This window comes from Colius striatus, chromosome 1, assembly GCF_028858725.1.
Source record: "Colius striatus isolate bColStr4 chromosome 1, bColStr4.1.hap1, whole genome shotgun sequence".
NCBI lineage: Eukaryota > Metazoa > Chordata > Aves > Coliiformes > Coliidae > Colius > Colius striatus.
This window is the reverse complement of record NC_084759.1, coordinates 198,444,305-198,471,122: the sequence shown is the minus strand read 5'-3', so window position 1 is coordinate 198,471,122 and position 26,818 is coordinate 198,444,305. Positions and strand designations below refer to the sequence as shown.

Here is a 26,818-nt window from a genome sequence, read left to right as displayed (position 1 = left end):
CTCACCATTTGCTGACTGATGCCTGAGCAGCAATTTGCCCCTCCCTACTAAGTACGCTCCATTTATGTACTGGCCATAATGTCCTATGGTATGAACTAACCCTTTAGCTAGTTTGAGTCAGCTGTTCTGGTCATGATTCCACCTAGCCTAACTACTGTCAGTGCAATGTGAGAAGCAGAAAAGGCCTTGAGGCTGTGCAAACACTGCACAGCAATAACTACATTTCTGTTAACAACATTGGTCTCAGCATAAAACCAAAACATAGTCCTGTAACAGCTACTAGGAAGAAAATTAATTCTATCTGAACTGAAAGCAGGACAGTTTTAAATCAGTCTGAAACAATCTTCATATCCTCTCTTTTCCCCTCTCTCCATGCCATATCCAATGGTATCTTTCAGAGATCTAATTTTCTGCTACTATGAAACAGTTAGAAATTTTGGTCAAATATCTCTCTGGATGTGTATTTCAGATATGAGAATTAGTACATTAGGTGTAGAAATACCTATTGGAAGAAGGAAAGTTCTGCAGCAGATATAAAAGAGATCTAAGAACATTCTCTTGATCTTTAGGAATCTCTAAGTATTTCTGAGAATTAGACAAACTTTGATAAAACTGTTAAAATGAAAGCTAGGTGAAAAAAATCTAAAGACAGCCTGGTTAGGCTTCAAATACAGAGAGAAATTCAGTTAAGGAACTTAAATGAATTAGCTTCATTTGTTTGCTGATAACTTTAAAATATTGAATTCCAGAGTACAAGTAGTACAATGTGAGCCAGCTACAAGAGCTACTTTAGGTAATCTTCCTCTCAGGATTTATATATGAGAGCAATCTGTTCAGTTCCCCAGTCTGTGGACTTCCCATACCACACGTGAATGCAACAGATGTGAGGTATTTAGAGAGCAACTGGTATACATGGCATGGTATGCTAAAATCAGCTCAGTTTCCCTTTAATTAAAATGTTCTTTGTTTCCAGGAACATATTACTTAAAAAGCAGTAAATTGATTCAGATGTTTGCTGAGAAATTCAATAAATTTCTAGTGCTTGCATTAATTTTCAGTGAAGTGACCCAGTATCAGCATACAGAAGTGACAAATGTCCGAGTTCTGCATGGAAGTAATCCATGAATGCTCATGGTATTGGGATGTGAAGTTTATTATATTGATTTGCACTGCAGTGAGTGACTGTCTTACTGGATCACTGTAGTATATGTTCTCAGTGTTCCTTGATCTTACTATTTTCCTTTGCTTTTAATTTTTCATCTGTGAATTACAAAGTTCTTCAGGAAGAAAATAAAAAGAAAGCTAATCACATTATTCTCATTTTAGTGGTGGGAAAATTGAGAGCTGAACTGACTGTCATATATAGTAGGGCAATAGCAAAACTGGGATTAGACTGTCTCCTGGTTTACTTTAGCATTTTTGGATCATATTGCCCTCTTTACTGTATCCATTTTATAGTCTCATTGGGCTAAGTCATGAATCCTGTATTTTTTTCATGCAGGGGAGTAGTTTCTCATGGAGAAGAGTTTCTCAGGGAGAGTATATTGCATATGCCAACGTAACAATGGGTTTACAACTTAATCTGGCTTTGTTGTTTGGAAACTGCAGTTGGGACTGTTGTATGGGAAGTTCACTCATGGCAATGAGTTTAAGCTTCTGAGTTATGGTCCACATGAATCACAAAGCCTTTATGAGACATTTTGATGTCCAGGAAGCTGTAATTTTATTACACACCTTCCTTGAAGTATCAATATAATGAATATCTAGTATGTAGAATGAAAGATGGGAAGAGAGCAGCATCAAGCAGCTGTTAAAATCAGTGCATTTTTATTTAAATGCTTCTACCACCTCTTACTCCTTCGAAATATGAAGCAAGAAATCCCTTTCTTCACAGGACTCAAATTCAGTGAGTGAGTGTTATAAGACATGCTGATCGCTCCAGATATGGACATGTCCTGCTGTCACTACATGTACCACTAATAAAGTACTCTAGGGTTTCTTGTAGCAGAGACTGTACTGATAGAAAAGTGCCGAAGCACGTGTGCAGTGCCAAGCACATGAGAGGCTCCAGTGAAACCCCCCAGGGCTGCTGAAAGCTATCGACCTCAATGTGACACTCAAGTGCTTGATGCTGGCATGACCAAAACTATCTCAGGGATGTAGAACCGGAAAGAGTCACATTGGTCAATTGGTCTCACTCCTGGCTATCACCAGCAACTACCTCATGTAGCAGTTATTTAGTTCACAACATAGTCCAAATCTGCTGTAAGAGGCCTTCTGAGATATGCTTAATGCAACTTCTTTAGCAACCTTGATGCTATAAACCAGGACTTCGTTCCTCTGATGTTTTGGCTTTACCTTTGACTGTTTACAGTTCTGGTCTTCTTAGGTCCTTCATTTTTCCTGCATAGTATTATCAATCTTCATTTGTATTAGTGATGCTTCCCAATTTTGTGTCACTTGCATATATTGCAGAGTGATGTGTTTACACCAAGACTGCTAAAGGGTATAAAAAGTAGGATCAGCTCTGACACTATTTCTTGATAAACTCTGAGTAACTTTCTACCCTAAGTTCTTTACTTATCAGATCATTTTTCCTTGTAATAATACCTTTTTTTGCTGGCTGACTTAATAAATTTCCATGTGGCAACTTATGCAATGTTTAATTGCAGCCCTGATGAAGAGGAGCTCTACCACATTAGTGCAGTAAGCAATTCATCTGTGTTACTAAAGTACAATATTAGAGTGACATAACAGCTCCTTAACAAGTCATATTGTCTTTTCTACCATACTCCATTTTCATTGGAAGCTTTTTATTCCTAACTGAAAATTTGTTTTGAGCCCTGCAAACAGACAAAATAAGACCAATCAGCCTATAATTTTCTTAAATGTCTTGTGTTCCTCATCTTTTGCATTATGAGAAGGTATATTATTTTCCACTGTTTTGGTAAAGCCCTGCATCATCCCAGAAATAGTTACTCCATTCATGATAAAACTGTCATTTCATACAATAGCTTCTTTGGAATCAGTCTTCAGTTTTGTTTTTGAGGTATCACTTCCACAAGGTTTTTATAGTCTGTAAGGAACAAAATTGGAAAAGATACAGAAGCTGAGGAAAATGCTCACTTGTAACCAATACTGTTAATTCATGCCAGATTACAGCTGGAATTAAACTTGTAGAAGTGAGTCCGGCCATTATTTTTATGAACATATAATGATATAGATCTCATCTATATCATCCACTTATCAATTTATGTATGTAAGTAATTTATTTCTATTTTTTTTATTATTCATTGTTCCCTTTTCTTTCCGTTCTTATAGTAAAAATGGATGTTTGGAGGAAGGGAAAAAATGTTACTTTTAGAAATTACTCTGCTCCTGGTCTGAAAAGGACCTTTGTGGTTTTTAATGTTTTGTTTTAATCAGAAATCAATTTCCAGCTACCCTTTAAAGTGATACCTTATCTATCCCACACTTATGTACTACTTAATTTTGTACTCCTGGGAGGTTTTCTTTCACTCTGCTAGCAGAGAACTTATTAACTTGCATTTATTAAGAGATTTTTAATGTCTTTCCTGTTGCTAAATTTAAGAAAATATTTGTAGAATGATTTAAAAGTAATAGTAATATGTTGTTTTTTTATTGGTCTATAGAAGATAAAATCAGGAAATCATGACAGTATCCAACCTTTGGAATTTTGATACGGATATTTTGCAAAGAAAATAAAGTGAAGATTAAGAGAAGAAAGTAATCCTGTTGAAGTATATAATTAATGTATTTCAACTAGTTACATTCTTCTCTTAATTTCATTAACCCCACCTAGCTATTCTAAGATTTCACCAAATATTTCAGATACAGATGCAACCATGAAATATACTCTATACATACATGTGTTGTGCTGTTTGTAAGATGAAACAGTTATTATATATTGTTTGATTACTGGGAGGGATTCTTTCTTTGAGGTTTTACTTTTTGAGAAATTTATGGGAAAGACTTTGTTAAATAAGGTGTTATCATTGTGAATTCAACATGTAAACTTGAAAAAATTATAAAACAAAACAATCAATTTCAAAACATCAAATTGTCTAGAGGTCTAAAGATTATGAATATAAAAGAAACCACTAGAACATCTAGTCTTACTTTTTACGTGTGGTGAAACTACGCAACTAAGTTGAATAAAATATAATAGTAAGACTTAATATAATCCCCTACAGAGAAGTCAATACAGATGCACATAAATAAGCTTATGCATGTGATAAGTTCAGTGAGACTCTTTTACCTGTGTAAAGTTACTTGTGTGCCAGTGTTTGATGGAACCAGACCTGTGGTACTGTTACACAGCATGTGATATAATGAAAAATTAAGTTTATGGTTTCTTGCTCAGCACATTGGCTTATTATTTATTGTGCAATTTTCTTGATCTATTAAAACTGAAAACTGACAGTTTCTGGGAAGTTCTTATTTCTCATATGGAAAGCAAATAAATACCACTTTAACTCCCCTGTATATAATTGCAAATTGATTTTAAATTTGGATGACTTAGCTTCACTTTTCATTGTCTAATTTGGCCTTGTGTAATGCTAAATACTGAGGCTGTTGAGTAGCCAGAAAGTAAAATAATTGATTTTTTAATTATTGTTTACTGTGGTCAATTATCATAAAAAAATGGAAATGTATATCTCAGCCTTGTATGAGATGTAGTTTCCCATGAAGGGACCTGTAAAATAATTGAGAGCAGAGCTCATTCATACATGTAATGCCTTCAAGAATGTTTCTTTGAGTGTAACTAGACCTCACAAACCAGGGGTCTGGTTCTTCCGTGTAGCTGACAAGAAGAGCTGGGCATTTTCAAAAGCCTGTAACTAGTTAGATATCTAAACTCTGACCAAAAATCTCCAAAAACCCTCAGATCTCTACCCTTTTCTTTTTTGTTACCGATATAGAGATCTTGGGTAGGATTGAGCATAAAGCCTATGTACAAGAACTGAACATTATATCTCACTTTACGTATCTATGGTCAAATGTATTTGGAGGTCATGATCTCCAGCTGTTCCTTTTTATCAGTATTTCTTGACCAGCACCCCTTCAGACTCAGATCTTCTCCTTAACTGATGGCACTTGTGCCTGATCAGTGCTAAAAGCGAGACGTAGACCAAATGAGTTCACTGGTGCTACCTTCAGCTCTTTCTAATGGTTGTGCAATATTCCCCATGCTTTCCTCCGTACTTTCTGGCACTGCACATTGTATAATCCAGACACACTGGCACAGCTGATTTCAGATTGTGTTTTCCCACCTGTGCTTTCACTACATCTGTCAAAGAAAATGCTCTAGGAAAGTAATTTGTGATCTAGTGCTGAGATGTTGTTACACTGTCTTATCTTTGAATTTAAGAAGCTGTTGCTGTAAAGGGCTAAGGGTTAGGTGACTTAAAATACATTATCTTTGCCAAGATCTTCTAATCAGAAATGTAGCTGTAAATTTACTTCAGTGGAAATTAATTTCCTCATGGAAAGCAAATACATCAGTTTTCACTGGGAAAAGAAGATGAAATAGTGAAATAAAAAGACTGTTTCCAGATTAAGGGGAGCACTGACTGTAGGTTTTGAATAGTAATAAAGCCATTTGAAGCAGGGTACTCTTTTGATTTCCTTACCAGTGTGGGACTGAGTCTGTGTATGTGGCTTATTTTACAAGGTAACAAAAGATAGGTGAGAGAAGGAGAATATTGCAGCATATGATTATGCATCCTCCCTTGATAATGATTTTTTCTAAAGCAAATTATAATTATTGTTTAATCTTACATATTTCACTATTTAAGCTTTTATAAAGTGTGATCTACAGACTGGTTCATAGGATTTAAGATAATTTCCTAACTGATCCTTGCTCAAAAATTAGTATGATTTCTTGTTATTATTAGTCATGAGAAATGGCTATAGCTTTGTCTTATCAAAGTAAAAAGGAAAAAAAATCTATATTAAGCATGATGATCCTGGAAGAGTATATTAGGCTTCTATTTTGAATTGAATAGAATCAAACGTATAGTCAATAACATCCAGTTTTGACTATTTCATTGAAATCAATGAGCCAGAATCTGAGCTGTTCATTGATGTTTCTTCACTAATGTAATTGGAGTTACAGTAACTGATAGTAATTTGTCATATGGCTCCATCTAGACCAAGTTCATAGAATTCTGCTGTGCAGATGAAAGAAGAAAGTGAAACGGTAATACTATATGCTACCAATTATCTAAGGTACAGGATTCTCCTCAAAATGTCTGCCATTTTCTCGTGAAACTCAGTGTTGACAGGTGACATTTTTAAACCGTTCACTATTGATTTCTGTCAAATGTACTTTTTCTTCCACAAATTTCCCTTAAGCTACCTTTAGTTTCTTGTACAAATCTAATTTTCATTTGGAAATTGGCTGTAACAGCTAAGTATTTTTTTTATAACAGCTTTGCCAAGTTTGCTGGACCTAATTAATCAGGAATGAAATTTACCTTGTTTTGCAGTCAGTTTAGAATCAAAATAATTTATCTCATCAGATCTTTCAGAAAAACACATAATTCATAACAGTGAAAAAGTATGCTAGTCAGATCAGCTAAGTACTTTTACAAAGTACATATAACCAATGAAGAAATGAACAAAGAACAGAGGGTTTGATTTAAAGACTTCACTTTTTCTAATGGAACTCTGCATTCAAAGTCACGTTTGTGTCAGTTTATATGGAAATTCCTTCAATGTGCATAAATCTGTTTAACCGTTCATTCAAGGAAATACTTAAGCTACAGATACAGGACAATTTGTAATATTCATAACCTTTGCCTTATTTAAATTATGTTACAGATATACTGGCCTGCAACAAAAGAAAAAGTAGAAATATGTAAATTAGCTGGGAAGGATGCCCATGTAAGTATGGTTTATTGTTGCTGATAGCACTGTATATATGTGTATTTGATTCTAAATGCAAAAAATGTTTTAGTAAGCTGTTGCTACACTTTCTTGCTGAACTAATAAACTAAGCAGTTTTTCTTCATTTAAAGGAATGTTATCCTTCTGGTATTTTTTTTTAAATGTCAATGCTTCGAGAAAAAGATATTCCGTATTTCAAGCAGCAGTCATGCTACTCTGTACCACTACGTAATAAATGTAGTTGAGAGATGAGTGGACTGTTCTCTGAAATTTATCCCAGATGACACTCTCCTGAAGTCTTTTCTTTCCCATAAAACTGCTTTTTTTCCTGGGAATATCCTGAATGTAACTGCATTATAATTCATTAACAAAATGGAATCGCAGAGCAGAGTACAAATTAACTTAATTTACAGACAGCTGCAGTTAAGGTTAAAACAAAATCTCAGACTCATTAGCTTTACCCTGGAACCACAAATCTTCTTTAGGAAGTGTGTTCAAGGTCTATTCATATATACAATAAAACTTCCATATCTCTTGCACAGCATTAGATTACATCATGTTTCTAGAGCCCCCTATAAATGTAAACTTTTCCTGCCTGCATAAAAAAATTTCTTCCTTTTTTTCCGCACAAATCCAGCTTGTCTGTTACCACAGTGGACTCCAGCTCAAAATGCTCTCTCACCTCTCTGCCTGAGGAATTTCAACTTTTTATCCTAACATATTGCCACCTTTATCTTTACAGCAGACGAAAACTAAACAACACCTCTGCTGAGCACTGAGAAAAATCTGTTACTGGTCTATATGGAGACTTTGTGCTGACCTATTTATCCACTAGGACAAAAGGAAAGAGATCAGAGAGGGGAATATTTGTTGTGGACAGAGATAATAAATATCTCCTTTTTTTCTTTCTACATTGTCTCTATAGCTTGCCTGCCACTTAGGTGTAGGGTGGTAGTTTGCACGTATGAGTAGCTCTTGTATATTCCCTCCTAAGTACCTTGTTATATATATAGGCATTTATTTAATTTTGGGGATGGCTGCAGCAAGCCTTTCCTATCATCCCATGTAGCATCCTTGCAGCCTGCAGCAGCTGCCTGTGCTACTTACCAGCAAGGCCCAAGCCCAAATAGAGCCAAGATAGACCCAAACATCTCACAGAACTCAGAAATGACCAAATAAGAGGTTGGTGGAAAGACAATTCACTCATACACAAAATATACACTTGAAAGTACTCTGAAAGCCCTTCAGTACACCACAATGATTTCTATTATGTCATCTTTAATGTTAAAGTACAGAGTCACAAATTGAGAGCAAAGGCAAGAGGATTGGTAGCCAGGCTAACTCAGAGGCTGTCTGACCTCTGACCAGTTGTTGACAGGGATTGTTTGGCACAACACAGACTGAGCAGATATCCTCCAAATTGTGTTGTAACCTCACAACTTCTCGTGGATTTTGCACTGTGGCAAAACTAGGCTTGCAAGTCTGATTGATGAACTGCCTAGTAGACAGCCACTGCAAAATTGTAGCTGTCACAACTTTGAACTGTTTAGTAAACAATCTCTGCTACAGTAGTTTTGAGTTTAAATATATCAATACAATGACTATAACCTAGTCCAATGTAAAAAATAAAATAGAACAATAAACATGAAAATTAATCTTTCTCTTTCTTTTCACAATAGACAGAATGTGCCAATTTTGTCAGGGTTCTTCAACCCTACAACCGAACCCATGTTTATGTCTGTGGCACAGGAGCATTTCACCCTCTCTGTGGATACATTGAACTTGGAACTCATAAAGAGGTAATTTACTTTCCTCAGTACTTTGACATGTCAAGGAACAACCCTCATCTTGTTTAGCATTCATCATAGATTGGAAAATACTATGAGATCGTGTGAAAAATGAACTGACAGCAGCTTGCATAAATAACAGGGTAAATGGTGCATATTGCAGGTCAGACAGGAACTCTTGTTCTCACATTTGATATGTGTGTATCTTTTTGAACAAAGCACTTTCCTCCATAAGGCTTAATATACAATGTTCTTCAGAATGACCCTTTCATATGATTAACTAAGTGAAGAGAACATTTAACCCAGATGCCTTTCTTACTAGTAAGTCATTTCCGCACATTCTTTCTGCTTACATACACACACGCGCATGAAGAGTTCAAGATGACATTCTTAGTCCTATCTTTTAATGTACATATACCCTTGGTCCACAGAGATAGTTTTCTATTCCTTTTGCATGAAAGCAATACATAGTTTGTAAATGATCTCTAAGCCTGAGTCTGAGGACTGCTTCTCAGGACTTTGCAGATGGTTTGCAGCCCTGTTGCTAAGTAGATGTTGAGTATTTTGCATCACTAGAGGAATATTTCTGAGCTGAAGTTAGCAGCTGATTGGTCTTCATTTTCTGGTGATAAATCTTGTTGTAAATGGTAAATGTTTGAGACCTAACTTGTGCAACAGAAGTATTTTGGTGTTGTGTTGAGCAGCCACTTAGTACACAAGTCTCTTTTTAACTCCTATATGTATCACACCTTGGCTATAATTATAACATTGTCTCTGTTTTTAGACAGTGTTGAGATGTGGCCTGTATGGCAGCTTGCCTGCAGTGCAAGCTTCCTATGCTGCTAGGAATAGTTTTCTCTTTTCTTTGGGTCTCAGTGAAATTTAGAATGTAAGAAACAAGGTCTGATACTATGTTAATAGATATGATTACTTGAAATATGTGTCCATTGGAATTATTCAGACATAGAGAATCAGGGCAAATGCTCACAGAAAAAAAAAAAAGTAAAAAAGTTATTAATGCTTTCCCAGACAGAGACCCAATATTATATTCCACACAGTCTATAGGTTGATTGCCCAGCCCAGAAGCACAGCCTATGTTACAAAAAAATGAAGCTGCCTGAAACCTGCCTGGTGATGTTCTTTCCCTAATAAGCCATTAATACTCCTGGTATTGTTTGGTATGTGTTGTATAATTTCCTTGCAAGGAAATATTTTGTAGACTTCTTTGCTTTTCTACTTTAAATATTCCAATTGAAGCAGCTAAAATTTTAGATCCTTTGTATCATGCTGATTCCTTAGCCTGAATGATCAAATGCACCACTGAATTGAACAGAACAGCTCTCAGCAAGAGTGTAAATAGGGCTCTGGTTTACCTCTGGGTCATTAGCAGATGCCTTATTCACTCTACCATTACACCTTTAACTACTTCTTTGATGAAGCCTGTTTTCATCAGATATTATGAAATTATGAACCTGGTCTGATTTTTCAGTCCTGCAACCAGTCTAGACAAGAGGTCTGTCTCTATTAGATGTGACCAATTACCTTATGAGAGGAAATGGAAGAAGAATCCTGGTATTGTATTTCCTAATCCCTTCAGTGTCTCCCAGTCCTGCCTGTCCTGCATTCCTCCTGATTGCTCAGCTGCAGTGGTAGGTTGGGCAGTGTTCATCACTATTCATGCCTCTTCTGGTGGCACATCTCTTCTACAGCCTCTTAGTAAACTTACAGCTCTGAATGGTGTCAGGCATAATTTCCATTCCCTTCTCAGACACACCCTACACAGCCATTGTTCTTGCACTGCCTCTCCAGGTAAATGTGACAAAGCAGGTGAGTGCTGAGGACAAACCCATTGATATGAATTTAACAGGCAGCTGAAAATGTCTCCTTATTGTGCAAACTGAAGCTATGAGTCCCACATAGTCCCACTTTTAATGCAGATGCATTATTTTAGTCCTCTTTTTTTTCCCCTTTTTTTTCCCCTTTTTTAAAAAAAAATCTCTGGGGTGTAAGAATGGATAATGGATGTTTGGTAATTAGCAGCCTCTACAGGAAGCTGTAGGATTCTTGGGTGCGCCAGGGCCTGAGATAGCCTCAGAAGCCATGAAACCAGACAGTGCTCTGCTGACCTCTGAAAGCGGCCGGTGCTGCCCAGTGGTCTCCTGGCCAATGCCAGTGCTGTGAGAACAGAGAGGAAAACAGTGTGGATCAGGTGACTTGAAACCACAGCAGACACTGTTTTTGAAGCAGTACAAATCCCTTATGGGATCATACAATTAAAGAGGATTAAAGTCCTAGTCTTGCTATTGCTGAAATCACTGCCAAAACTTCTCTTGGCTGGTGAGGAGGAGGCTTGGCCTGGTTGGGGCTGTTAGCCACAGCTCTCCTAGGAATGCTCTTTTCTTTGAAAGCTTTGTCCAAAGTGAAAGCAGGAGGTCAGTTCTGTGTGAATGCCTGATAGTATCCTTTAGTTTGTCTGGATGAAGTCTGAAATTTTTTATGTTGATCTGTAAAGCACTCAATCCTTTGAGTACTGCTGGATTTACACATGGATGATACTGATGGACTCTTTGCACGTGATATGGCAATGGGTCTTCTGAGCAGTTCAGGATTCCACATCTTAGAAGAAAGGAGAATGAGACATTAACATAGCATTGTCAGCAAAAAGAAAAATGTTCAATTTTTAATTCAATTTCCTCCTTGCTGTACTCTGATCCACTTCAGTAGCCTGGGAATTTGGTTTACCTGATATCACATAGGTTTGGGAAGATAACAAGGGTTGTGGTTTGTGATTAAATCAACTAGGATTGCTGGAGGAAATTGAATTTATGTTCACAGATGGGAATTGATTTTCTTCTCTCTTAAAGAGTTTAATTATTCAATATCCTGGGCTTTTGCCTTCTGAGTTTAAAGAGTTTAGAAGACACCTCAATGAAGCAGAAAGGTTTGGTAATTTATCATCGGATGTACATTAAGGATGAATTGAATTAATGTGTTGGGAAATCTGATCCTATGTGGCTGTCTTCAGGCATATCTAACTGTCATTTGTACTCTTTAGACCTTTTGCAAGGCAGAGGTACAGAAACAAAATTACTTTGCCCTTTTTAAAGTAATAGTTTAAATCAGAAAAGTGTATTGATTTTTTTTTAAAATTAGCTTCATGTGAGAGATGCTAAACCCACTAGTGGGATTTTAAATATCACTGTAGGTAGGCAAATATGGTAATTACTTCTGTAGGCAATCTCCTTCCTCTAACAGCAGCATAATTCTGAAAATCAAATCTCTGTACCTGCAAAGACTTCACTTTACTCCCCTGAGCAATCAGTTTGCCTTCAGGACTCACTATGAGTTTCAGGTTAAGGGTGTTTTTAGGAAGCTGAAGAAAGAAGCAAGTAAAAGCCTTGTTGTCAATTGAAAACTGTAATAAAACTTCAACTTGATGCTTCAAACAATTGAGTTGTGGATTGCTCAATGAAAATATCAAGAATAGTTTTTAAATATTTTTTTTCTTTATCTTCCTCTATGGCCTTGTTTTGCGACCCAGGAATTAATCACACTGTATTTGGGAACTGCAAGAAAGCATCTATTCTGATATCTCTTGTATCATTAGCCTTGTTAAAAATAACAAGAGAGAGCATATGCTGCTTTCATTTAAAAGAGGCTGAACTGTGTCTGCTGTGAACATTATTCAGCAGTCCCTGGAGAAATTTAAGAGTCAGCCAGAATCCCTTCTGGGTCTTGTGTTGCAACACAGTCTATCAGCACTTTCCCAAATACAAGCCAGTGCCTTTTAAGTACAATCCAGCTTTTAATTTAAGTAGAAATGAACAAAGCCTCTCTTTTTTATTATTTTTTTTAGAATTGTTTGTCACTATAGACTGATCAGGCTGTTAAAACATTTAATAAAAAAAAAAATCATCTATAAAACAGAGACAAAGGCTGTAAACATCAATGCTGAGATGCTGACCTAAGCATCAGTGCTGATCTAACACATCTCCATATGTTAGCAGTACTGTTCATCTGAGTGAGTTTTCTCTGCAGCCACACCAGGATAATGAATATGTGTTTATTCTCAGGAAATGGTATTCCGACTGGATACTCAGAATCTGGAGTCTGGCAGATTGAAATGCCCTTTCGATCCTCAGCAGCCATTTGCTTCAGTGATGGCAGGTAAGAAACTATCAGAGCCAGGCACTTCTCTCAGATGTGTGTTGGCTGCATAGTCTGGGGTCAAAGGCTCGGCAGATGCCTTCGTTGGAGCTCCTCTGGTGTTAGTCGTGTTTCCAATGCTATTTGGTGCTTACAAAGCAGAGGGAGCCTTCAATCTGCCGACATCCAATTGCTGGAAATGCAACATTGAGACATTTGAGTGGCTGAAAAGTCTCTGCCAATTGATCAGAAAGGTGGTTTCACCCTCTCCCAGTCATTTCTCCTTTAAAAAGACAACAAAAAAGAAACCACATGGACAATGTTTCAAGTGCTTCTGGGCCTCTTTCTGCAATTATCAATATGTTCTGCCCTTTGAAGTCTGCTGACATTTGCTATTTCCATAAATACATTTTTGAGGTTTCTATTTACTCGAGTAGCCGCTTCTGAAGCTGGAAGCCTCGGAACAAGACAGAGCAATCTGCCTGCTGTGTGCATCGTAGCGCTGTGTGGTCTGACATTTGGTGCCGAGGAATGTCAGCTTGACCTCTGGATTTCAAATCACTATGAGAGCTACTTTTGTCATGGTTTGGTTCATAGCTTTGGACAATTTTCATTTAACTTGTCCATCAAGTATATGATACAAGATAAGAGTGAAGCACCATGACGTTTTCATTTGCAGCCAAAGAGCAGTGGTGACAATGCTTTGAAGTATCGGTCACTCTGTGTTATAAAAAGAATATGACTAATGTTCAGTCTTTATTCTCAGATAATAAGATAGATGATTTGTGATTCTGACCCAACAGATGGGGCAGGACTTCCTTTATTACAAACAATAGATTAAAGCTAGCACTTATTCTTCTCAGGGACCCCTAGTACTGTTTAATGACCATGAAGTCTATTTTTAAAGTGGGATTTTAGAAACTTTAACTTTTTTTTTTTTACTTTTTTTTTTTTTAATGCAATAGAACTCCATGATTTATTAAGCATTGGCTACTTTCAGTAGCACTCTTATGCATTGAGTACTCTATTAAATCTTGTGAGATGAAGAAGCTGCTGTCTTTTAGTTAACTGAAACATGAACTTTGATACATAAGAATTTTGAAGCTAGATAAAATTAATGGCCAGGTTATTCTAGAATCTCTTCTCTGACTGTGCCTGATGTCAAGTGCTTCACAATAGGGAGGACTATAAAGAGTTACAGGCCTGAGCAGAGAGTGCATTCTTGGCCTAGCTTTTAATGAATTTTCCCCAAAGTATTGGAGAACAGTATAGCTCATGGATGATAAAATTCTGCCCTGGGACTCAGCGGAGCTCAGTTCCCATCTCTGCCATTGATGAGAGGAGTAATCTTTGGCATGTCACTTTTCTCTGTCTAGTTTTATATATCTGCAAAATGGTGATAAAGATGATTTGTATCCTTCAGAAAGCACTTTCTAATCAGATACACATATATGAGCTAAATAATATTTCCATATATTTTCACTCATATATGTAGGTAACACAACTGAGGAATTTTCATTCTTTGAAGAAATGCATAATCTTTCTTTGAATTGTACATAGCAATTAATCCCAAGTAAATTCCACAAATAAATCTGAAAAGCTGTTCTTTTGACTGAAAGATCACCTGCTCGTTATCCATCTTCTGTTACAAATTACTGCTCACCAAAACTGTTCTGGACATAACTGGAACTTGGAATGAGAGATACCATAAGCAGAGAGAAGTGCCGAAAATGCCCTGTCAGCAGAGCCTAAGCAAGGATGTAGAATTTCTGTTAGCCCTTCAGATTTATCGATCACTGAGTGCCTGTCAGCAAACACCAATTACCCTGCCCATTCCTCATTATGACAAATACCTTTCAGAATGCACTTTTGTTTCTTTACAAAGGCGACATACTGTCTGAAAGATGTCCTGTTATAGAAATAGGACATAAGTAACAATAATAATGAGGTAAAAAAAAAAAAAGCTGATAAATCTTTTTCACCTAATAAAGTACTGTGGATTGTGGATTGTGGATTGTGGTTTGTTTTGTTGGGTTTTTTTCCCTTTGATCTTATTTTTTAAACTGCATTTACATCTTTTGCAAATGAAAACACAAACATTGATGTTAAGTGGTATTTATTCTGCATTCACTCCCAACAAAGGACTTATCTCTAAAAGATCTTGTGAAATGTCTCCTCCCAGAGTATCAGAAAACCTGGAGAAGGAACTCATGGAAGGGGATTGTTAAGTATCATACAGCTTTTTTATATTGTTATCAGTTAACCTTTTTTCTTTTTACAAACTTCAGGATTTATTGTTGCAAGCCATTACATAAAACCCAATTTCCGCTAACCAATAAAGCTATCTTGTTATGCAGGAAAAAAAAGACTTTTAATATGCACCATGCGGCCAATAAATAAATAAATAAATTCACAGTGATACTCTTTCCTTGCCTCTTTTTAGAAAACTACTGAGATCTGAAGGAAAACTGAAAATATTGTGCAATTCTTAAGGTTCTGAAGTTTTGCATTGCACACAAACCTGGTAGATAACTAAATAATAGCTGAAATTGCAGCAAGCACACAGTAGTCTAATATAGATAGATACTACATAGATACAGTGACACAAATTCTGATTGCCTTATTCAAGTAAGATGTCTCATTTCTTTAGTGTGACCACTTGCTGTGTTAAAATGATCAAGATTTGTGTCTGTAGCCATATTCCTACCATTAAGATATTACATAGTTGAGAAAAATTTGCACTGCCTAAATTCCTTTTTTGTGAATGAAGTTTTGGATGAATATCCCAACACTAGGAAAGGGCCAAGCTGCAAAGTTCCCATTGTGAAATATCCATCATGGTTACTAGCTCAAGCACACGAGCAGCAAAGCCGTTGGATCTGTGGCAAACCTGGGGCACAAGGGCCAGCTTGAATGGATAGATGGTTATGTCCCCACCATAGCCCTCAAGTCCCTGGTCAGTGCTTACAAGTCAGGATGCTCATTTTGAATACACCTTAAGAATCCAGCACTCATTAAAGCCTGGAGAATTCACATTTCTCAGTGTCTAAAAGATTTGAAAATTAGACTTGGACTCCTTTATTTCTCAGGCATATAATTACAAATATTACCCTCATTTAAATTTAAGTAACTTCAGAGAACCCCAAATCCCATTAAAACAGTGACCAATAATACTTTAAAGCTTTAAATTAGTTCACAGACCAATTAAACACAGGTGGTGTTCACACAGCAGAACACAAATAGTTTTAATTTTGTTTACTCCACACCTGTAGAAACCTTATTCCTTTTTCATTTGCAGATGAGTATCTTTATGCTGGAACAGCTTCTGATTTCCTTGGCAAAGACACAGCTCTAACACGTTCTCTGGGCCCTTCTCATGACCACCATTACATCAGAACTGACATTTCTGAACATTACTGGCTTACTGGTAAGATCCCTAACATATGCTCTTGTCATTTGCATTGTCACTGCCTCTCTGAAGTTAATATCCCTTTTCTTGTATAAATATATGTCCACTAACTATAAATATAGATATTATATCATGATATCTTTGGATTAAGTAGGCTTTTTTTAAAAAAAAGCCTCAGTGAAAAAATAATGCACCTGAGAAAAGTCACTGAGATGAAAATGCTAATTAAAGAAAGAATAGATGCGTAAGACCTGATCATTCTTTCCATTTTTGATCTGTACATCTGTATATAGTCCTGTAATTGGAACAATATCATGACTTAAATACCTCTATTTCCAGTCTTGTTGGAGTGATTTTTTTAAAACTTCTTTTTCCAATCTCTTTGTTAAAATCTGTTCCCTATAGCAAATTGAAATGACAGACTAGAAATTCCACAGTTTTAGGTAGGAGTTTGTGTTTTTTATTTTCCCTTTTTCTTTTCCTTTTTTGGAGGGGGGAAAAATACTCTTTGTTGCTGTGAGGATCATTTAAAAACCACTAAGGGCACCCTAAAATAGCTTCCCAAGCAAAACACTGCTTTTTCTTGCCTGTTAGAAAACATTCTGAGCTAGTAAACCCTCCAAAAAACTGCCTGCCTTTACGCCCAGCCAGTCTCAAACCACACACGGAGTAACATGGAAAACTTCACTTACAAGCTAACCCTGCTCAATTAAAGCATCTCCCTTTTAGGCATCAACTGTCTTTAAAGATGTGGCAACACTGGCCCTGATTCAGGATGCCTGCGTAACTATTATGGATGTATTGTTAGGCCAGGGCCTGCTGACCACATGGTCGTCTTCCCAGAAGACAAGTTCTGAAAGGGAAAATTGTACCTCTTTACTCTTTGAGACCACAACAAGAGGAAATTCATTTTAATTTTTTAATCTTTTTCTGCCCTTTCTCTCTCTTCTTTTAAGCTGTTGCCTTACATTTCTGTCTCAGTGTAACTCTATAACCTCAGGATTAATGCTGTTAGATGATAATGAAAGGAGAAGATACTTAAAGTCATGTTACCTTTCCAAATAGGAACAATCCTTCAGACAGTTATAAAAAGTCTCACATCTGACTCTACTGACCTATTTAATTTTTATCTCCAGTGCTCAAAACCTTTCTTGTCCCACCTCTCCTGTCTCCTATCCCTTGTGCAATGTGGGCCAAAAATGAGCTATAATGTAGGCCAGGATAGGTCATTCCAGCAGGCAGTTCTCTAACTGTGCAACTGAATAACACTTATGCCACTGGTGACTTGCTGATGCTCAGCATGGAAAAATGATGGGGCAGCCAGTTTCCTAAGGGATGTTATAATATCCTAAAAAGAAAGATTTACTCCAGTTTGATCCTGAGGAGCATCTGGTGTTATCATTAGTACAGATTCACATTGATGAGCATTACAGGGTTGAGTTCCCAGCCCAAAAGAACTTACAACTAAAATATCCGTTTCCAAACATTTCTTCAGCCTATTAAAGTTTTTTCATGAGCAATTTGAAGAGAGGGTACAGTACAAGAACACAGAATAAACTACAGATTTGAGAACTGTTCATGTGTCTTAGTTTGAAGGTTAGGAAGGGAGTGCCTGCTGTCTTTATTTTAGTTCTTATTCCTGTTTTATTCTTCTTTCACTTAAAGCATCTGTGTTTTTGAACATTTCTAAGGAGAATTATATATTACTATGTCTGGGTTTGAAAAACAGCTTTAGTGTGCTAGACTGCGACGTAAAAATTACCCTACACTATATAAACACTGAAGACCCTATATGTTCTTCAGGTTTTCTTTGTTTCCAGCCATATAAAAAACTACAGTCACACTCTGTCTAAGATTTCATATACACAATCCATGCAGTGTTATACTAAGAGGCATAGACATAAACTAAGTGCTTTTAATATTTTCAAGCAGTCCTTTTAAGGTTGGAGAAAATTTTGAGTGCAGCTCTAAATGATGGGATCATTTCTGCAATATGCCATAGGGCAGCCAGTGTGATTCTAGTTTATTGTGTAACGTTCCCAGTTACTTACATTTGTACTTTGAGCCAACATGGGTACAAAGAAAATATTTACTTGATTTCAGGTTTAAAACTCCCATCTCACCTAAATCCCCTCTTCCCTAAATCTACCACCCATTTACCAAGCATGTGTTAGACCTCCAGGAAAAGTTGTACATACTTGAATAATTGTACAATTAGAAAGAAATTATTTCCAGGCATGACTCATGTTTTACTTAGGATAAGCATAAAATGTGCAACTTTTTTTTTTTTTTGTCCAGAGGGCTGAGGAAGTTTTGCTGTATGCACCTTTGTATTTTTAAAGTTTAGTCTTATTCTGTTTCTGAAAACATGATTATCCTTTCCTGAGGGGAGGGAAAGGCAAAGCATGAGGGAAAAATGCGTAGGATACTTTCCAGTTCCTTGCAGGGAATCTCTATCTTGACTAATTAAGACATGTCTTAATCTCGATGACTGAATAGCAGTTCCACAAAGGAGGAAGGGAGGAAGGCAGCTAATCTTTCCCATGACTCACGCTCACACAAGCTCATACTCCTGCACGTGGTGGCACTGAAGACAGAAGGGATGCTGCTTCTGCTCAGACATCAGCCTTTCTCATACAGAGCTGAAGAATCAGACGCCCCTGTAGCCACTGACCGGAGATGCCTCAACCGGGTCTGGGACTGAGGTGTGTGGGGCTGGTGGCCCCATTCTGGATGACAAAGCCACCCATTGGAACCAAGCCTGCTTTGCTCAAGCCCAGTGGGTAGAGGAGAGTGTCCTGTGGTGGGATACCCGAGACCTACATGCAGGCATGCACTGAACAGCTGCACATTCCTTCCTCCTTTGTAGGAAGCTAAAGCCAGAGTTGGAATGAGTACTTCCCTGAATTGCACTCAGGTTTTTTTTTTTTTTTTAATTGTAGTTTAGTTGTCTTTTCCAGGGCAAAGACTTGCAGGCAATGACTTCTTTATATCCTGTGAACTTTGGGTGGGATTCAGCTCACTTAGTTCTAAAAGGCAAAAGTTATCCTGTCAGAGCTCAGCGGTTTTGGTTGTTTCCGTAATTTACGAAGAGAGATGACATTTCCAGAGGGTGACTCACTCCACCTATTGTAGTAATCTGACTTAAAATAAGATTATTCATTATCACTTTCTTCCTTGTGTCCCTCCCTGAGAGACACCTGGATGAATATAGTTAGAAACTTGGTTTCTAGACAGTTAAAGGTGAATGAGGTGTGCACTATCCTTTGTATTTTATCAGGCCTCATATTTCTCTCGTCTAACTGTTTTGGGTTGTGTTTTCATTTCCTTATACTCTGGGATTTGCTGCTTATTTGCTGTCCTCTTTCTGAGACTAATGAGTCTTGCTTTTCTATATGTCTTACTAAGGCATGCACAGTGACACTAAAACTACTGCTGGTGTATGTAGAGCTGGGGGGTAACAACAGCAAACAGGATCATTCCAGCAAAACCAGCAGTGAAGAACCAAGTATAACAGCTCTTCCCACCAGACCACAAGAGCATGCTTAGAAAAGCACAGGCAACACCTGAATTTATTGTACCTTGTATTGTCAGAGCATGTGATGCCTTTAATCTCCTGTTTGGTTACATACAATCTATCTGTAAAATTAATGTGTGGGAAAACCTTCTATTGAAGCAGTTGATGGGGCTGCAGTGGGGTGTACACTGTGTGTATGGGAAAACAAACAATGGTTTAAAATCATCATCATAAAATTCATTTCCCATGCAAAGAATCAAAAAACCTAATTCACAGTTGGTTTAAATGCACTTTTCTGTGTTGTATGGATGGATTACAAAAAATGAGACAAAATGCCACTTGCAGAACACAATGTGCTTTTGAGATCATGATCCCTTTCATAACATTGTTTTCAGTTTCATTGTCTTCATATCTTTTAGAGTGTATTTATGTTTGGATTTAACTTTCAACTCCAGTGTTTTCAATTGTGATTTAAAATCATTAAATATTTGTGTTTCTTTAATTTCTTAGAGATTCTTCTAAGTCTGTTCCAGGAATTGGTATTGAGACATTTGTTTTTGTGTTTGACTTGCCAAGTAAAGCAATGAAATTTAATTTTAAAAAAACCAAACCATATATTCAGAGTTTTGTTCTATGAATGTGGATTTAAGAATATAAAAATCTATGTGAAATTCAAAAGAATGCTATAGAGGTATTTCACAGGTTTTCCTGTTAAATGACTCTTTCGCTAACTGCATGTTTAAGAAACTATACTGGAAGTGTATTTATTCACACCTAGAGATCTAATCTTCAAAGTAGCCTTACAGGCTCTGAAGGGTAATTGTGTATTTTCTTTAGGCTCATTTTGAAATCTTAAATTTATAGAGCTTGATGCCTGCATCATTTCATTTTTCTACCGATGCTTTTCTCTAATGTCAGAAAGGTTTAAAATGGAAGCAGCACTGTGGCTATTTTGACCTATAAATTTACTCTTCTGTCACGAAGGTGCACATTCAGCACTTTAACAGATCCCATTTTGTCTGAAGCTTTTGATTGTGAACCTTTGAATCAAGGACCCTCTTTTTGTCCTGTGTGTACTGTAGAGTTCACAGTGAAAATTCCTCAAGGCTAATATAAAGTAACAATCATTATTAAAAGCCTGAAGGCATGAAGATACATTAAAAGCTGATAATAGTAGTCCCCACATGTTGCCAGTGTGCTCTGTTTGCTCTACTGTCCTACTCCATCCTTCTTGCTGCTTTCTATTGCAGTCTGCCTGGTTATGGGGTAGAAAGACTGTGTACTTTATTGCCTAAAGAATGTATTTTAGAGTCAAGGGTCTCTTTACACTGTATTTGTACAGCTACTTCTGTTTGAAGGAAAATATCTTTGATCCAAGTACACTCAGAAGAGCTCAACTATTGTAGCACATTGGGGAATGTCTTAAAAATCACTTCCCCAAGTATCTGCTTCATTTCTACAAGACAGTGTTGTTTCCTGCTCTGTTTCAGTCAAGGACCTCTGGAAGTAGTTTAATTTGTGATTGTAGTACAAAGTTTAAAGAAAAGACAACCAAAACAAAAAAACACAACTAGTGAGCAGGTATAGCAGGACTGGAGATCATGGACAAAGGAGCCGAGGTGGACAGTGAAGGACATGTATTAAATTCCTGGTCCAATAAATATGTCTCTTAAGATACAGATAGACACTCTAATCTGCTTTGGAAGAGCCTGGAAGTAATATAACCACTGAACATGTCAAGGCAAAAGATGATGTTCATTTCTTGTAAAGAGCAGATTTAAATAACCCAAACAAACCGTTAAGTTGATATAGCTAATCTGTTTGCATGCAAAACAAGGAACTATGTCCTTAAGATTGACCAGTCAGTAGTGGAATTTAGTTTTCCAACTTCGAAATTCCATCACAACAGTTTAATGGATTTGGTAGATATAGTCTGTAAATTTGTTAAAGCACAGATATGTAGCAAAATCTTAACTTGGGAAAGCTGTCATTTATGTTGAATTTTTAATCCTATGAATCAATAAATGTTCTTCCATTCCTTGTTATCTCTAGTAAACACTAGTTTATTTCTGTACTCAGCTGCCACAATGTGTAATTAATTTAAACTCTACCATGTATTTTCAGGAAATCTGCTTAGCTTGGTATTGGTATCAAGGGCACTAAGGCAGATTTTTGCAGGCAATACTGACAGTTGCCCTATTTCCAAAAAGAGAGTGATAGCTAGTGTGTATTTATTCAAGTGGTAGTAAGACATATACACAAAAACATCACACTAAGAGCAAATACTTCAGAATCTATGATGGTTTTCACTCAGAGTTGGTAAAGAGTTTGCCACTGCTTGTCTGTATAGTGATATTTTTATTTCACTTGAAGATGCTACATAAATGCAGATATTGAAGCAGACAATTAGTAGTAAATATTAAAACTTCAGATTTTTAAAACCTTTTTTTGGGAACTTCCAGGAGCAAAATTCATTGGAACTTTTCCCATCCCGGATACCTATAACCCTGATGATGACAAGATCTACTTCTTTTTCCGAGAAATATCTCAAGATAGTGGCACGTCTGACAAGACAATCCTTTCCCGTGTTGGGAGAGTTTGTAAGGTAAGGTATTTAAATATTTAAAATATTTAATTTCAGTATTTAAATTCTATATTTAAATTCAGTATTTAAGTTCTATAAAGAAATAAATAAATAAACATTCTGTGAGAAATCTCTTTTCCCCTTCAGATCAGAGGAAATAATGAACCATTGTAATAGTTTTTCTGACCATAGTTTACTAATGCTGTGTGACATTTATTAATCTGAAATACAGACTTGATATGGATTGTGTACCTTTTTAAAAAAAGTTAATATAAATCATAATCCTTTGTCCAAACAATAATATATTGACCTTCAGATATGGAACAGTGACATGCTTTGTTTCATAAGTTTCCAATGAGGATAGGCTTCTCAATGTGTACATAGTGGCAAGGTGTTTGAGTTCTGGTGGAAGGTGTCTACTGATGGAAGGAGCATAGAAGCCTATCCCTTCAGCCTAGATCGGTAAATCATTCCTGGGCATTACTGAATGCTGGGGTCAGTCATTTGTTTCTGCACATTCCTGATAATCAGTTGGAGTGAAGAGAGGCTAAAACTGTATATCATTTCTGAGCTACACCCACATCTGCCCAAAGGTTTCTTCCCCTGGGGAGGAGTGCAGTCCTTGACCTGTTGACCAGGAGAAACTGGGTCCTGGATGTGCTGGAGTGTAAAAAGTTTCATTTGGTTGGTGCCTGACCTGCTTTAAATGATTCCTTCACTTTCTTTTTAATTTTTCTCAGTTTTGCCCCTTACAAAAGATTTCCTCTCCTATGGTATTCATAATGCAGACTGAGATTTTCATGAGCTGCACTTCTTTTGAAGAAGCATCTCTGTCAAGGGCACAGACCTCCTCAAATGGTAGTAAGGAAATAAAATGAATTAATCCAGATGAAGACAGCAGTCAGTGTAGAGTTTGCTGTTTAATAGCCTGCTGGTTTTGCTAAGGCTTTTTCCCACTACAACAGAAGAGTCTATTGAATTCTGTTTCAGACATACTCTTTATCCACTCCTTTGTCCCATAGTGCTGTAGGAACAGAAGCAGGCAGTTCAAGTGCTCCCATGCTTAGGTCTTCAGTGAATCTCCTAGGACTTGCTGGTAAAAGTCAGGAAAACGAGACTTCATATTAGTAAATATAAGCTTTGAGCAAGTGTTTATCTCAAGCGATGAATTAGTTATCAACTATGTCTTCACAGTAATCACACAACAGGTACATTTCTGTGATACTTTGATCAGAAGCTTTCCTTTAATTGCATTTACTGAGCAATGCAACTCTGCTGGCAGTGAAAATTATCTTCTTAAGAAGCATGAAAATTAGTAAACAAGGAAAGAGTTTGTGTTTTGTAGTAAGATATATCTAAGAGTACCCATTCAACTAATGAGCACACACTGAAAAACAGACTACACAAGTGTATGAATATGTAAATCTACAGCTGCTCAGCAGTCCAGCATACTCCTAACTCCTATCAAGATTTCAGTGGCCACAGATATTTCATACTTCTGCCTTTGACTTGAAATGTTAAGAAAGCAAAAAAACTCATTCATAAATCAGTTCTCTAGTAGGTTTTTAGCCAGACGAAAGAATGGATAATCTTTAGTTGAGTATTTCACAGCAGTGTGATTAATGGCAGAATGGAAACCCAAACATATATGATTTGCTGCTAGACATGGCATTTGCTGATTGTGAGAAAGCACTTAATACATTAGGAGAAATTGGTAGACAACACTCTCAAGCCAAGCACATAAGCACTAGCCAAGGCACATAAGAGATTATAGTAAACTAAGATATATTAGAGATCTCCAGCATGTTTTACCTAGAGGAAAAAAAGGAGTTAAGATATCCTAATAAAATCTAATATGTTGTAAGGATAACCTAATGACCATGCATAATTGTACCTTAAATGAGACTGAATTTGTAGGGTAATAATATTAACAGGAGAAAAATGCTTTGAATTTTAATAGTCAAAGGAAAACAATGGAAACTGACAAGCTGATTATTACTAATGTTAGCTTTGCACTGTCATCTTTATTTACTGAGTACTTCCCAATGAATGCAGAATTCTCTTGAAAATTCAGACTCCTGTTTTTCTGTACATTTCTCTTGATTAACTGCAAATAAAAAAAAAATTATTACAATGAAAAATTATGGGTATTTAATAAAAATTAAACCATTAAAATAGATTCTTCTGTTTATCAATTAAAATCTTCTGGATCTGTCTGGATCTGTGTCCTGATATGAACCATATGCTCTGCTTAATTCTCTCTGATATGGGATCAATGTGTTTTGCTGAAACAGTTGATAATATAGCAATTTCTACTTGCACTGTCTCATTAGTGTGACCTGTACTGCATAAAGTTAAGCCTTTGCCTCCTTTCCCTACCAAGCAGAGAATAACACTGGATGGGAGGAGTAACAACTTTTGAAATTATTTCCTTGGTGTAAACCCATTTTGTTCTACTAGAACTCAGTTGCTTTCTACCTTAGTCTGCCTTAGGGTTCTTGTACATTAAAGTCAGAGACACATGCTGAAATTAGAATAGGCTTTGGTTTTAATAAGAAGTTAGTCAATGCAGCCTATTCTTTGCCTAATTTTCAATGGCTCACTGATTCTTCCCCTCAGGGAAAATCTTCTCTTGGAAAGCATTCTCTTTTCCCAGCTACTCTCAGACCCAGAAGATTACAGTACTCTTGCTGGCAACATCTCACTCAGAGTCAAACAGCTGTCACTTGTTCTGTTCATAAGACTGCACTTACCATCTCGGAGCATGAGTTGTAATAATGCAGGCGCTGTGGCACTAAATAACACTAATTTAGATTTTCGTCATCTGCATTCTGTATATCACATGGGGATATCAGTACAAACTGGGAGGAAGTGCTTTCAACACTCACTTTCAAAACCAGTTGTGTAATTTATCATGGCAAATGGCATTTCCTATTCTTGGTTTGAAGGAGGTAAAAAAAGTATCATTAGCCTATCTGTAATACCTGATACTACTTACCGTATGTTCCTACTTACATGAAGTGCAATTGTTTGGTCATTTGCTTTCTTTTTAAGTAAGAACATAAGTAAAAAGAAAAAAATATCTTCAAAGTTAGCCAACAACATTTATTTGTTTTTTGAAACACAGATACACATATTTGTTACCTGATCGTACTAAAACTTAACTTCTTAAGATCATGAACCCACATATTTATATTCTTAGAAACACAGACATAAGTTTTACAGCTACATTGTCTTCAAACTCACACCAATGAACCAGTTTACATCAGCCCAAGACAGAACATAGTTGTTACACACTGAACCAGATTTTAAAAAAACAAATTGCAGCATCCATACAATGTGCCCTCTGCAGTCAGGTGATGAGTCAGCTACATTTTTGTATACATATCCACCACAAAATGACAGAATTGCAATTCTATTTAAAGAAAGCCTTACATATGCACAAATATAGCCCTGGAAAAAAAACGAGGTTTCCCTTCTATTTTCCCCGCTCAAATAAAGTGACAAATGGAAATCCCACCTTATTGGAGTCCATATAAAGGTTCTGATAGGGAGGAAAGGTGTTTTTTTTTATACAGTTGCAACCTCATTCTATTGGCATGGAGTGGAAATTAGCAAAAAGCAGTAGTCTCTGCTGCAGTATGAAAAACCTGTTTATTATTATAGTGGTTTGCATTTGCTGTATTACAAGCTTCTCTTTAATGGTTTTGGTGATGTATTCCAAAAGTTACAGCATGTAGTCTTATAGACTAATTTCCAAGACTTCAGCTGTCAAGAAATCAAACTTTGGCCCCTGATACCTTCCCATGTTTCCCAAAGTGTTCAGTATCCAGAAACAGCCTTTGTTCTGGTAGGAACAAGTGACCTCTTTGTCCTTTTTTTTTTGGTATGCCCTTCCACCCCTAGATATACCACTCTGTACCTAGGGACAAGAATATAGCAATTAGGCACAGCCCTCTTGGTTAAACTGTACTTTCTAAACACACTGGAATGTAATCATTTTAAGAGCTCCTGAGTCAAGAGCCCAGGACACACCCTGCATTCCACCTCTGGGTAATGTGATTTATTTCCAAAGCCATGAACACGAGCAGAGTTCAAGGCTATGACCTTGCCTCCCGTCTGGTGCTTTAAGGCAATTTGTACTCCCAGAATGGCAGGAGAGAGATTCCTCTGTGACTCCAAGCCCAGGGTCTCTGGTGGGCTCTGCTGTTGAACTACTTGTGTGTAAAAGTTTCTTATTCTGGAAATAGTCTAGCCATGTCTTTACCGTGGCTTGGGATAACTGGGTCATTAACATTCTTTGTATTTCTATATTGTGTAATGCATCACTGTGTAGATAATTGATCTAACTCCAAAACTACTGGAGTTGTCCACATTAGCTTTACCATTCAACCGTATTAACTTGTGTTCCGGAAACGAAATAGCCATGTTAACATGTTCTCAGCAGGGCCAATTAGTCTGGG

General features: G+C 36.8%; 1 protein-coding gene across 8 annotated transcripts in view; it reads left to right on the top strand.

Annotated features, from left to right (window-relative positions):
• SEMA3D (semaphorin 3D) overlaps positions 1–26,818 on the top strand; it is a 141,637-nt gene that overhangs the window by 69,941 nt on the left and 44,878 nt on the right. For all 8 annotated transcript variants that reach the window (XM_062019784.1, XM_062019790.1, XM_062019802.1 and 5 more), the window contains exons 4-8: positions 6,847–6,909; positions 8,592–8,711; positions 12,773–12,866; positions 16,144–16,272; positions 22,234–22,376. In XM_062019784.1, the coding sequence (XP_061875768.1) occupies positions 6,847–6,909; positions 8,592–8,711; positions 12,773–12,866; positions 16,144–16,272; positions 22,234–22,376 (549 nt within the window). The remainder of the gene's footprint in view (positions 1–6,846; positions 6,910–8,591; positions 8,712–12,772; positions 12,867–16,143; positions 16,273–22,233; positions 22,377–26,818) is intronic.